The following is a 13,373-nucleotide window of genomic DNA, read 5'->3' as shown; positions in this document are numbered from 1 at the left end:
ATTTCACATTTCATTCCTGATGAGTACCAGTGGCAAGGAAAGGTAACAAAGGTACAGTGCCAACTTTTTACATAAAAACTAAACTACAAAAGGCGGATTTTTTTTTCTCTAACAGCAAATACCAGTATTACAAGTGTTGATTACTCCAATAATTCTGTCACATTGTTAAGGAAAAACAAAACAACAACAAAACAAAACAAAAAACCCAAACAGTTGACTATGACCCCATCTCCTCCCAAATCATTAACCCAAGATTGTCTTACCCTCTCTCTCTCTTCCTCCTGACGTCTTATTCCTTCTCCTTTCCAGGGCTCCTGAACTTTCTGGAAACAAATTCTCCAGGTTACAGAGGCCAGTAAGGTGAGGCCACCAAACAACTGTAGGGACCCTCAGAAGTTCTTTGACTGTCAGCAATCTGGAAAGCAGGCAGCTTCCCCAGCCAACAGTCCAAGGATGGAAGGGCAGAGTCCCAGGCGGTCAGTGCCACTCACTACGTGGATAGAAGGGAAATAAAACCAGTTCCCCAAAACTAAGATGAATTCTGTCACCAGCATTTGGGTTTCACTCCTAGGCTCAGACACTTATTCTTCATTCCCCAGGGCTACAAGTAACCGGGAGTCAGAGAACAGAGGAGATGCAGGAGGGTCCCTGCTCCTGCGAAGTGGCTTTAGAAACCAAAGCTGAGGGTGGGGGGGATGCCCAAGCCCTTGTGTCAGGCACAGTGCCAAGTTCAGGCCCAGCCACTTCCTCTGGCCTCGCCCCCCCCCTCCACTTCTGTGAGGACTTCGCCCCCTGCCTACCCAAGGCCTTGTGCCAAGAAGTACCTCCTCCAACCTTCAGTGGTCTATATAGTGGAGACCCCCAGCTGTCCCCCTAAAACCTGCGCCCCCCTGAGACACCCAACTGGGTCCTTCCTCCCGATGTCAACTCCCACTCCTTCCTCAAAGACCGGTCTTTGGGACGTCCCTCCTTTGCCCCTCCAGGGAGCTGAACTCTGCCACCCACCAGACGGGCACCCGCCCCCTAAACCCCCCCCATTCCTCCTCATCGCCCGCTCCTCCACAACCACTTCCGGTTCCGGGACAGACACACTTACAGTCCCATCGCGGACCCCCCCCCATCCCGCTCACCCAAGGAAAAGGGGAGGGGGAGGAGCAAAGAGCTTGGCGCGCGCCGACTGCAGCGGCGCGAGACTCACCCGGCGGCGGCGGCGGCGGCGGCGGCGGCGGCGCCAGCGCCTGAGCCAGCGCGCAGCAGGGGCGGCGTTTGCAGGGAACGGAGGGAGCCGAGGGAGCGCGAGGGCCCGCGGGCCGCGGGATGGGGAACGGAAGGCGGGGTGCGCGGGCATGCACTGCGGGCGCCAGACGGACCCCCACACTCGCCGGGCTGCGCGCGAGACACCCGCAGGGCGGGGGCGCGAGGCGGTGTGTGGCCCCCCGCCCTCCCTCCCGAACACTCACCCGGAAGTGGTGCTGCGGCTCGTGCTCCCGGGAACCCCAATTCCTCCACGCCCACCTTCCTCCCTCCCCCCCCCCCCCAACAGCTTCAGTGAGGAGTCGTTTCACGGAGAAGGCGGGAGAGCCGGAAACGAAAAGGGGGGGGAGAGGGAGGGAAGTAGCGAAGGGAGGGCGGCAGCAGGAAAGGAGTGGGGGGGGGAGAGTTCAAAGACCGAGTCACTTCCGGGACCGGCGAGAAGACATCCGGCGCTGCTAGGGCTCAAGGATACTGAGGGCAGAAGTTACGACAAGTAAGGGCGGAAGTGGCTCCTACCCAGGGACCTGTAGAGCGATCGGTTGATGTGACGCCTCAGCGGAAGTGAAGGCGGGTTCTGTTACGGGCAGAAGCTGAGCATCCGAAGAGAGCTCCCGGGCTTCCGGAAGAGACTTGTGGGGAAGTGGGAGCGTGGAAGCTGGACAGGTTCATGAATTATGCATCAAGGCATTAAAGACAGTGCAGGTTCTCCTCGCCTTTTCTAGATTTACTTTATTTTTGTGGATATGTATATATCTGTGTAAGTGTGTGCGGGTGCCCTCAGCAGCCCACTGGAGTTACAGATAGCTTCGAGCTTCCCTGCCTGGGTGCTGGACCGAACCTCCGGTCTTCCGGAAGAGCAACAAGCACTCCTTACGGCTGAGCCATCCCTCAGCCGCATAGAGACGGTACGGATTCTTCAGACGGATCACTTCTGAGCTCATTTCTAAGGGTAATACGCAGTTTTAGGGAATTAACCTTTTTCCTTGGATCTTCACGAATGTCTCTGGTGAGCTAGGGTGGGGAAAGTCTCATTGCTTTGAATAGTCGAGGAAAGGTAAGAATGGGCCCATAGTTGTTTGAGGTACCTGCGTTAAGTGCTATCAACATCCAACCGGTCTTCCTCTGACCACACCGATACTCTATCTTTGCTTTGGTCTTTTCTTGTTGCCTCCACCCACATCTCTCTCTTCTTACCAGGTTTTACTTTTAAATACAACGCTCAGCGTACCTGATGTTGTTTACAGCTTACCTCCCAGCTCCATAAGGGCAAGGACTTTGAATTGCGCCCTGTGATATCAACAGATCCCAGAACTTAAACTGTTCAGTAAACTTTTGTTGCATAAATGAGCAATTCATTATGAACCATTGCAGGAGATCTTCCCTGATTGCTCCAACCCAAAGTTTCTTTTAAAATTTTATAACATTTACTGTGTGTCTTTGTCTTTTTTTTTTTTTTTTTCTCCTACAACAGGGTTTCTCTGTGTAGCCCTGGCTGTACTGGAATTCTGTCCGTAGACCAGGCTGGTCTCGAACTCACAGGTCCACCTGCCTCTTGCCTCCCAAGTGCTGGGATTAAAGGCTTGGGTTACTACTGCCGGTTATGTCTTTGTCTTTGAAACAGGATCGTACATAGGTATAGTTAAAGCTGACCTTGAATCTTTGATCCGCTTTTCTCCACCTCCTAAGTGATGGGATTTCTTAGTCTATAGCTTTTACTGTTGATTTTAGTTAATCTGTATATCTGAATCTCTAGGCAGGGAAGAAACTGTTCACAGTAGATACTGAAATAATATGTGTTAAGTCACAGGTGCTGCCCTGTAGAGGGGATCAGCCTCCTTCTATCCCGTCTTGTACCTTCCCTGAGTTGCTAAATTACTGGCAAGTAACAGCCCCAAGGCAGGATGGGACAGTGGGATGAACTTCCTAGATGCCTCCTTATATCCCATCTGCTTCCTTCACTAGCCTAGGCTCTGAGCCCCTACTCTCTCAAGTCTGTAAATGAAGTGATTCCCTCTGTTCTGCAGGTTTCTGGTGGTCTCCTGTACCAGCTGCCTCGGCTTCAATTGGCTGGTGTGATTAAAGGACATGATTACCAGAAATCCATCTCAGTACCAAACCCTGGGAAGATCTTAATATTTATTTATTTCGTAAATCTATATAGCCACAAGGGCAAACAGCATGATCTAGCTAGAATCTAGCTGAGCTCCGGTCTGTTTTGGCAAATGCAGAATTGAGTTTCCTCAGCGAGAAAGGAAAATTACTCTAACAAATAACTGTGATCTTATTCTGTAGATAATTAAAGAAAGACTGCCTAAGTGACCTTCTCCCAAAAGTCACAGCCAGGAATAGCAAATGACACCTTTATATATTTGTTAGTTAATTTGAGGTAGGGTCGCATTATGTAGCTTTGGCTTAGCCTGGGGTCAGGTTGACCAGATAGTTTTGTCTACTTTTTGAGACAAAATCTCTTGTAGCCCAGGCTGGCCAGGAACTTACTAGGATAACTTTGAACTCCCAGTCCGCTGCCTCAGTCTCCCTCCTCAGTGCTGGAGTGCAGACGTGAGCCACCACACTTTTTATTTGTTTGGGTTTGAGTTTTTGTGTATGTGTGTGTAAGTGGAGGCCAGTGGTCATTACCACATGTTTTTCTTAGTCCCTATGCTCTTTTTTTTTTTTTTTTCCTTTTGAGGTGGGGTCTCTTAACTGAACCTAAAGCTCACCAATTGGCTACATCGACTGGTCATCGGGCCCTAAGAGTCTTCCTGCCTGCCCAGTGCTGGAATTACAGATCTGAGCCATCAGACCCAGATCCTCATACTTACATCTCCCCAGCACTATTTTGTTGTTTGGTGTTTTGAGATGGTCTCACAGAGCTCAGACTGACCTCAAACTTACCTCTTAGCTAAGATGGCCTTGATCTCCTGATCACCCAAGCACTGGAATTACAGGGATAAGCTACCATGCAAAGTGTTTCTTCCTTTTTTATCACATTGGTGAGCCTGGCACTCAGTCTGTGTTGATTTCAGTGGTGAATTAGCAGGACAAGGGCTTATGTGGCTCAGTCATCATGTACCTGTAATCCCAGCATTCAAGTAGCTGTGGCACTATTGGAGTTACAGGCAGGCCAGCCTGGGTTGCATGGAGAAGGCTTTGCCTCCAAAAGAGAAGGAGGTGAAAGAAAAAAGGAAGAAGGGAGGAGAGGAAAGGAATGCGGAGGTAAAATAGTAACCCCCAACAGTCCTGGTTCTCCAGCTCTGCCTCCTGTACACACTCATGACCACTTCCTGAGCCTCCGTGCCTCTGGCATCCCACCCTCCCTCCTGCCTTTGCCGTAAGGAGCGACTTAAGTCCCCAGAACAAAGCTTCAGAGCAGTGAGTGTGGGACATGGGGGGGGGGCTGTTAATTTTAGCCTGGGGTTCTCCAGCTGGCACAGTTTCCGTCTTGAATCATTTCCACAGCCTGAGCTCTGCTAGGAGATCCCTCCTCCTGGGGCCTTCCCCATCCCCTGCTTTGGTGTGTGCCACAACGGTGCCCAGGAAAACCTTGGCTGCGTCATTTCATGGACTCCCTCAGCAGAGAGTTTGGTGATAGAAGATGACGCTTCCAGTCAGGCCTGTGGCATGTTGCCACAGAAACTTCCAGAAGAGCAGCTTGTTTTCTCTCCCCTCTATAACTCTTTATTTCCCCAAAGCCTTCTGAGGACTTGAGGATCCGAGTCACCCGTCGAGTGTTTGGAAAGAGGAAAATTAAGCTCTGTTCCCCAGAGCCTCATGCAATGTCATGGTTAGCACTGACCCCGGCTAGCACAACTCCTCTAGGCAATCCAGACATCCAGATTGCCTCCTTTCTCCCATCTTTTAGCCGTATGCCTTTCCATGGGGAAGAGAGCATTTAGGGAAAGGGAACAGGCGAGATTCCAGTATCTTTAATGGCCTGTTTAATTTATTTAAATTTAGGAGAACCACAGTCTAATCAGACAGCAATTAATTCCTTCTTCATTAGGGGACTTCGTGTGTGCCTTTTGCATATGGATGAGCCACAGGGTCACACTGTCCCTCTAAAGAGAGTTGTTGAAGGTGAGAGCAGGAAGCCCTCCCAACACGAGTTCCATGCCCTTCTGCACCAAATGCTCTTTCCTTCCACTCTCCTCTGGCAAGGGCTCCAGCCCTGTGGGGAAAGCTGGAAAGGTTAAGGAGGCTTCCCTCACCTTCCCCAGAGCCCTTCCCTAGCACAGCCTGTCAGCACCTCACCCTGCACCTTTGGTCTCCTCCCGGCTCTCTCCCTTCTTTCCCATCCCTCTGGGTTCTCTGGGTGCAGTGTGTTGACAGCCCTCCCCAGGAGGCGTGATTGCCTCAGACCTCTGCTGGTTGGTTCGTTACTCTGGCCCCCTTGCTGCTTTCCTCTGGAGCAGTCTGTCCTAAACACTACTGTTGTCTTGAGAAATACATTCCTTCCTCCCCATACTCATCATCATGTGCCTTAGGGGCTCAGCCACACCCCTCAATATACAGTGCAGCTCCCCAGCATCTAAAACATACATGCCAACACACACAGAGACATCCTATTTATATAAAACACATGGAGGCAGGTACAGTCCAGGCAGCCCACACTGCGCTCTTGGATACTATATTGTCTCCTACTTCCTGGGCTACCCATTTCCAGGGAGCAGGTGAGGCACAGATTGGGGAGGGGGGGGATGAGCAAGACCTAGGTGGTTACCACAGCAACAGAACCTAGCAACAGCTGAGAAGCTGATGTGTGGGCTTTACTAGGGCTGTTAAAGAGCCAAACCTAGAATTGGGACCTCAGAGGTGACTGATCCCAGCTGGGCAGCCTGTGTTCCCTCCCCAGACACACCCCTTGATTCCGCCCCCACACCCCAGCAAATGCCTTTCTCAGAATGGAAAAGCTAATGAGCTAACCACAGGGCTTCTGGTGCAGCATAGCTTTTGGCGGGCAGTTGTGGGTAGGGAAATGTTAAGGACCAGGGATGAAAATAAACCAAGGGCTGGAGAGATGGCTCAGTGGTTAAGAGCACCGACTGCTCTTCCAGAGGTCCTGAGTTCAATTCCCAGCAACCACATGGTGGCTCACAACCATCCGTAATGAGATCTGGTGCCCTCTTCTGGCCTGCAGGGACACATGCAGGCAGAATACTGTATACATAATAAATAAATAAATAAAATAATTTAAAAAAAAAAATTAAAAAAAAAAAAGAAAATAAACCAAATACAGCCCTCTCTCCCATGGCTCAACCTTTTTCCCCTCCATCTTTCTCTCCTTTTACCCTTTATCCCCTGTCTTAGCTGTCTTGCCCAGTGTGGTGACTCATGCCTGTAATCCCAGCACTCAGGAGGCCAAGGTGGGAGGATCTAGTATCAGCCAGCCTGGACTCCAGAGTGACCCTGTCTCCAATCAATTTGTCACTTTCTGGCTTGCCCATTGCCTGACCTAAGAAATGTCCCCCTTTTCTCTGTCCCTTTTCTCTTGGTCTCTCTTGATCCTCACTAAGAAGGAGCAAGCAAGCCACACTCCTGATGACAGTTCCTCCAGTCCGTCCCAAGTTCAGACGTCCATCAGCCTCCAGCTTCAGGTGACAGTGTAGTCTGGAGAAGTTCCCCATCTCCCTTTGTTTACCATCCTTCCTGCCTGCCAGTCCTGTGTGTGTGTGTGTGTTATAAGGCAAAACGGGACTTCACTATCTTGCAAAGGCTTTATTTGAAAATTTTGAAACTTACATCCCACAAGATTATCACCACGAGAAGAAAGAGATAATACAAAAATATATATCACAGCATAGGAGCCAGGTCGGAGGAAGGAGGGAAGTGGAAGAAACAACGAGAAAGGGAAGAACCTGAGGAGAGGAAAAGGGGGAGAGGCAGGAGAGGGAAGAGGGGACATGAGGGGACCCAGGAAGAGAAGGGTGGGTGTGGAGGCAGAGCTCTCAATGGCCTTGAACCAGCTGGCTTCAGTCCCTGGCAGCCTAGGTACAGTTAGGGAGGCCTTAGGGAAGAGTGGGGAGAGGAGGACTTGTTCAGGGGGCTCTGAAGTCCATAGAGACACACACAGACAGCCAGGACAGACAAGACAAGGGGCTTGGGAAGGAAGGAGGACATGGGAGTCCCTTCTCATGTGCAGCAGGTGACTCCCCCAAACCCATATTTCAGATGACAGAATTTAGCAGTTGGGCCTCACTACCCCGTTCCTGTCGGGGAGCCCTCAGAGTAGTGCCAGTGCCCTTGGGATGGAAGGACAGTGAAACGTAAGGCATGGAATGAGATGGGGCTGTGACAGACAGACGGCACGAGGAGCCCCTAGCTCGCCTCCCACCACCTCTAGGGCAGCATGCAAGGGCCACAGAAACTAGACCAGTGGGTGTTGATGAGGCAGAGTGAGCACTATGCCATGTATTGGGCCAGAAATGCACATCCCCGGTCTGAGATGGGCGCAGAGAATGCAAAGGGGGTACAACATGTGTCACAAGAGGGGGAGCTAGGAGCCAGCTGAGCAGACGTGGACGGGGACACGAAGCAGAAGAGCAGCATGGAGAGCGTGACTGTGTGCTATGGCCTGTGAGGGTGGAGGTGAGTGTGCAAGGCTTTCATGTGAATGTGCAAGGGTGGGAATGGGGGAGCCCCCAAACACTGGAGGGCAAACAGTTGGGCTTGCCCATGGGGTCAGTGAGTGTTCCAGGTGGTGTGCAAGGGCAGGAGCTGGGAGCCCCCCACCATGGTCCCAGTTCCCCACGGTTGCCCCCCCCTCAGTGGATGGTGGCTATGCCGGCCGCTTGGCCTCCTGCTTGGCAGCACCCCAACATGGGGGGGCATCACAGATTCACCAGGGGAATCCTGAGAGGAAGAGGGAAAGTGCATAGTCAGGAACCAAGGAGTAGGCTGAAGCAGAAGGAGAAGTCCAAGACAAAGGGTACTCAGGGTTAAGAGGGCAGAGCTTGACTTAAAGGGTGGCAGGGGAGTAGGACATGGCAGGGAGGGGCAGAAAGTCCCCTTCTCCCGGGAGAGGATCTGACAGCCCCCTTGAGAGGCCCAGGAACCAGGTCAGAAAGGAGAGTCATGGACTGCAGTAGGGAAGACCACCCACCCCGAAAGACCCACCGAAGGTCTGGAGACCTCAGTTGCCTTCCCTCCTCACCCTCCCATCCCATTGGCCCCTGCCCTCACCGGTTCAACTGGAAGGCTGGAGCCCCCTTGGGCTGGGGCATCCCAGGCCGGGGTCCCCCTCGGGGCTCCTCATGGTCAGGGGTGGGGGTAGGTGAGTCCCCGAAGGCCCCCAGCACAGTGACTCCAGCAGGGGACAGATCTGTCAATGGTTGCTGGCTCTCCTCCTGCCTCAGGGCACCTTGCTGCCCTGAGGGCCTCCGCCGCTTCTGGCTGCGGTCCCAGCTTGAGCATCAGAAGGAAAGAGGTCTTTCACACACTTGAGTACCCTCTACCTTAGGCCAGCACCACTGGTCAACCAGCTTCTCCCTCCCTCCCTCCCTCCCTCCCTCCCCGGCACCTCCAACTTCTCCACAGTACTGAAACTGTCCTCTGAGACCATGCACCCATCAAGCTACTCCTTCTGCTTCCCTCTAAACGATCTTCGGAGAGCCACAGGCTTAGTGCCCCTCCCCACCAATACAAAGCCCCTGAAAATTGCCACACTGATGCCCAGAGGAGCAATTCCTCTCCTCCGCAGGTACCTGGCAGATTTAGTTCAAGTTCAAAGTCAGCTAATGACTTGGGCACCTGAGTCTAATGATTCTCTCAGTAAAGTGTGAAGGACTATGTGACCCACTATTAAATGCGTACAAAGAAAGTTCCCGATTTCCTTCCTCCTCAACAGAAGTCCTCAGAAAGGGTTCTGCAGCCTGGTTCAGCTGTCTCTGTCTTGGAGAGCTGCCCACCAAAGTCCCCGGTATAGATAAATAACCCCCCCTCCCTCCCACTACCCTTGTATTTTTCTGGAGGAATCGGCACTGGTTTCTCTCAGTCCTCCTCCACTCCAATTAGTTTTTTTTTCAAGCTCTTCCCTTCATCCGTGATTTCCTCCTCCAGTGAAACTGCTGTCCTTGATCTTACCCTCTGTCTAGCCTTTACAAGCCTTCAGACATCCCTCTCCCCCAGCTTACCAAAACTTGAAGATGATGCCTGTAGCCACAAGGACGATGATGATGGATATGGTAATTGTCACGTAAAGCTGAGGGTCCACACCTGATAAGGACGGAAGACAGCGTTGGGGGGCCCGAGGCAGGCTCAGAGGAGGGTGTGGCTGAGTGCTGCCCAGCCAGTGCACACTGCCTGTCTACTCTGAAGACTCTCCCTCTTCTTATTTTTATCACCAACTTTCTCCTGAGCTGTCAGCTCTTCTACTTTCCCAAACATTACATGTACCAAATCTTACACATAGATGTGATGAGGATGAGGCTCCAAGGTCAGAGAGAACTATCCTCCTGTATAGAAATGGGGGTAGAGGTATCAGACGATCTTCCCTGGCCCAACCCTAAGCCACCATCCAGCACAGTACGTGCTAACACACTGCCTGGTAGTGACCTTCTTCCACGGCACCCCTCTACCTGGAATACCCCATTCTGTTTTTAAGGTCTATCTCACATGTAAATTGTTTGATCTGTCCTGATCCCCAGGGTGAAACTGTCTCTCACGTCTCTGTTTTCCTAACAACGTGCTGTAAGTGCTTCTTTTAGGGTGTTTATTATGTTGACTCATCCCCACATGTTTACACATCTGTCTTCAACAGTGGACCTGAACTCCTTCAGAGTGCAGGTAGCATCCCCACCTCTGCATCCTTGCCAGCTAGAACCTCGTGCATTGACTGAAGACACAGATAAGGACTCAGTTTCAGCCGTTCAGAGTCTTCAACCACCCTCCCCATCCCTACCAGCCTTGCTCACTCACCTTCCCCACGCCCTCCAAACAGGAAGGGCCTCAAGGTAGCAGGTGTTTCCCCAAGGATGAGCCCATCTCCATCATCCCGCATGGAGTCTGAGTTGGGGTGCGGGGTAGCCAGCCCATGTGGGGCTGCAAAACCATAGTCCAGGGGCAGAAATCCAGGATTGACCGAGTTGGGGTCCCCTCCATCCTCCCGAGATACTGTGGGACCCCACACAATAGCCCAGGGGTACTGAGATGAGGGAGGCCCCTCTTCAAAGCCTGATGGGGTGGCAGGAGGTGCAGTGCCTGGCGGAGCTTGCCGACGTGATCTTGGGACCCTTGGGGACCGGCTTGGTGGAGGAGCCCGCTCCCAAACACACACATGGCGCGGGGCTGAGGGGCCACCCCGGACGCAGGGGGGACGGGCTGGGGCTGGTGGGGATCGAGGGGAGGAGCCCTGCACAGGCGGAGGGAGGGGTAACAACAGCAGAGGCCAGAGAGGGAAGAGCTGGGACAGCAGCAGAGCAGGCCTATAGGAGGGAGAAAAAGCAGGTGAGGTCCAGGCCAGGGTGGGCTCGTGTAGAAGAAGGGCAGGCTCACACCAGAAACCTTGGGCCCCTCCCTCCAGGTTTCTCTGCCAGAGCAGGTGTGTGTTAGGAAGACGCTGGCTTCCTTTTGTCTCTTCCTAGGGGGCCAGTCCTCCAGAGGCCCTGAGTTGGCCTAGGCAGAGAAAGGGCCCAATCCCCCAGGGAAAGTGGTCTCCAAGCTCCCTCTGCTGGGCCAAACTTACCACATTCTGCACTCCGTATCTGAGGTCTTCCTCAGCTGTGACCCAGATTTTCGGCCTTTACTGGAGGAAAAATGAGGGTGTCACAGCCGAACCTGCCCTGTGTGCTCCCCAGCTCATCCATCCACCAATTCTGCCCCTTCATGCCACCGCCCCCCGCCCCCCACAGCACAGTTACCAGCCACGCTGCTGCTTCCCAGCATCCACTGCTTTGTAGCATCCTTTTAGGGGAAAACTCCCTAAAGTAGCCCCCCGCCCCACCTACAGCATCCCAGATGGGTTCCTGTTACCTCCTGGCCCCAATGTCTGTCTACTCTTGCCTCTTTGGCTTCCTTCCGTCTCACTTCCTCTGCCCACAGCTTCAGGCTTCTTGGATCTTAATTTAGAGCCAAGAACCTTGTGATTCCCTGAGCACCTACCGCTAGGGAGGGAGTTTGAGAGTGGGGGAGGGAAGGGGAAGTCAATCTTAGTGCGTGTTGGGGGGTGGAGGGGCACCGGAAGCCCCCTCACCTCTTGTAGGGCCAGGCACTTCTCTTGCGACAAAACCCAGAAGCTAGCTGCCTTTTCGGAAAAATGGGAGAAAATGGTAGGTGGGAGAGAAACTCCAGAACATGGTCTCTGTGCTGGATGTCTAACCATCCAAATGCACCTTCTGAAAGAAGGTGGAGCTCCAGGGAAGCCACCCCCTCAACTGTGGCTCTTCTGGGCAAAGTCCTAGGAGAGTCTGGATGGTTAGTTCCGAAAGGAAGTGCACAGTCTCCAAGCTGAGGGTGGTGAATCCCAGGGGGCTAGGGTCTCCAGAGAGAAGCATGTGACACCCTGTGTCTACTGGATTCCTAGTCTCTGTGTGCATGTTGAACACTACCAGAGAATCCGCGGGGGAGGGAAGGGGGTGATGGACAATAGGTGTGACGGGTGTGAAGGGCTGAAAGGGAAAAGGTTGCTCAAGAGTAGAAAGAAAGGTGAACAGCAGCTGGGAAGAGATGGCGAGGGAAGAGGGGCTGCAGAAGAGTCAGAGGACGCTGAAGGGAGAAGAGGACGGGGAGGAGAAAGTGAGCGAATCGGCAGGGGGAGGGGGAGAGGGGTCTGGTCAGGACAGAAGCAAAGAGAGAGGGAAAAGAAGCGATGGAGATCGGAGATGAGGGGGAAGTCATTGAGATAGAAAAGAACATGGTGTTGAAGGCAAAATCAGAAAAGGAAGGAACGGGAACGGGGTGGGGGGGAGGAACAGCAAAGATGGAGGAGTTAGGAATTGTTTCTTGAAATTTAAAGGGATATGGAGACAGAGCTGGAGGCCAGGTGAAAGCGAAGGGAAAGGAAAGAGATAGGCCTGGGGACTCGGTGAGGGAAGGTTAGAGAAGGGAGGAAAGAAATGGTAGATGAACCAGTGGAGCGGATGAGGGCCCAGAGACACCAGTGGTCCGCTGACAACAGGACCCACCTGCCCCTGTCTGCTACATCCCCCGCCGCCAACGTCCCCTCCAGCCCCTTCACACACACACCCCGTACCCCTTGGTCACCCCCTCCAGGAAGTCCGCAGTCCCGGAGCTGGTGCGCCACCCCACCCGCTTCGCGCTCCTCACCGACCTGTTGTGCGCAGAAGACAAACTGGGGGTGGGGTGGGGGAACAGGGCCCCATCCCTAGCAGAGCCCCCAAGCCCGCCAGTCCCACAGGCCTGCACTCCCTCCACAGGGCTGGAAAGCGGCGCGAACCAGGAAAAGATCAGCCATGGGATTCGGAGGGAGCACCCGGAGCGGAAAGGGGACCTGAGGCAGGAGGATGCTCGAAGCTGCAGGATGAGCTAAAGGCGGGATGGAGGCAGCCGCGGAGACGCTGACTGCTGCACCAGGAGGTTCGGATGAAGTCGGGACAGCGGAGGGACGCAGGGCACGGTGGAAAGGAGCTCTTGGTGGCTGGAGCCCGACAAGGGACCAGACCAGGAGGGGCGGGAGGCGAAGGGCGCGGAGCTGGCACTGGGGAGGGCAGGGCCCGCTCCCTCTGGGTGGGGGCGTTAGGTCCCCCCCCCCCCCTCGCTCACCTGCATGCCTGGCGTAACGGCGCGACGACTGCAGGCGCTCGGAGCTGCGCGGGGCTGGGGGGTCGCAGAAGCGGGTGGGGCACCGGGCATGGTCGGGAGGTTTGCCTGGCAGCGAGGCGCTGGAGCCGGAGGGGGGCGGGCGCCGGGGGCGCGGGGCGGCGGCGACGGCGGGAGATGCTCGCTTCGGCTGGGCTCGGCTGGGCTCGGCCGGGCTCGGCTGGGTTCGGCGGGCGACTAGGACCACTTGGTCTCCGCCTCTCCTCTTCGCGTCTGTAGGCCACGCACGGCTTAACCCGTCGCTTGCCACACTGCGAGCTCAGCTTTTGTCCCAGGTGCAGGCAAGGTTGAGGAGGGCAGCAAGGATGGGAGGCGGAGACCCCCAGTTCTTCGGGTTATGATGGCAC

The 13,373-nt window shown here is 54.1% G+C and overlaps 2 protein-coding genes across 11 annotated transcripts in view; both read right to left on the bottom strand.

Annotated features, from left to right (window-relative positions):
* Znf384 (zinc finger protein 384) overlaps positions 1–1,596 on the bottom strand; it is a 31,270-nt gene extending 29,674 nt beyond the window's left edge. For 3 of the 9 annotated variants that reach the window (XM_059258592.1, XM_059258589.1, XM_059258595.1), the window contains exon 1: positions 264–774. The gene's annotated coding sequence lies outside the window, so the exon portion shown is untranslated. Of the gene's footprint in view, positions 1–263; positions 776–800; positions 1,046–1,460 lie in introns of those variants that run through there. The other 6 variants (XM_059258590.1, XM_059258594.1, XM_059258585.1 and 3 more) reach the window with 5 other exon arrangements.
* A 5,358-nt stretch (positions 1,597–6,954) lies between these two features.
* On the bottom strand, positions 6,955–13,069 carry Pianp (PILR alpha associated neural protein). 2 transcript variants are annotated; one of them, XM_059258583.1, is made up of 6 exons: positions 12,970–13,069; positions 10,934–10,993; positions 10,168–10,673; positions 9,384–9,465; positions 8,434–8,655; positions 6,955–8,103 (listed from the first exon to the last, which is right to left on the bottom strand). In XM_059258583.1, exons 2-6 carry the CDS (start codon positions 10,936–10,938, stop codon positions 8,082–8,084), a joined length of 837 nt encoding a protein of 278 aa, XP_059114566.1. In that variant the 5' UTR covers positions 10,939–10,993; positions 12,970–13,069; the 3' UTR covers positions 6,955–8,081. The 2 variants fall into 2 exon arrangements, with proteins under 2 accessions (XP_059114566.1, XP_059114567.1); XM_059258584.1 differs by lacking the exon at positions 12,970–13,069 and adding an exon at positions 12,440–12,645.
* Between the last annotated feature and the right edge of the window lie 304 nt (positions 13,070–13,373).

This window comes from Peromyscus eremicus, chromosome 3 (genome assembly GCF_949786415.1).
Source record: "Peromyscus eremicus chromosome 3, PerEre_H2_v1, whole genome shotgun sequence".
NCBI lineage: Eukaryota > Metazoa > Chordata > Mammalia > Rodentia > Cricetidae > Peromyscus > Peromyscus eremicus.
The sequence above is the reverse complement of the archived record's forward strand: the minus strand, read 5'-3'. Positions and strand labels throughout refer to the sequence as shown.

Bases quoted from the DNA above. Each gene is read 5' to 3' on its own strand.
- Pianp (XM_059258583.1), bottom strand. The intron at 8,656-9,383 runs GTAAGCTGGGGG...CTGATGCTCAAG, and splicing joins GGCATCATCTTCAAGTTTTG to CTGGGACCGCAGCCAGAAGC. The intron at 8,104-8,433 runs GTGAGGGCAGGG...TCTTCCTCTCAG, and splicing joins CCAGCCTTCCAGTTGAACCG to GATTCCCCTGGTGAATCTGT.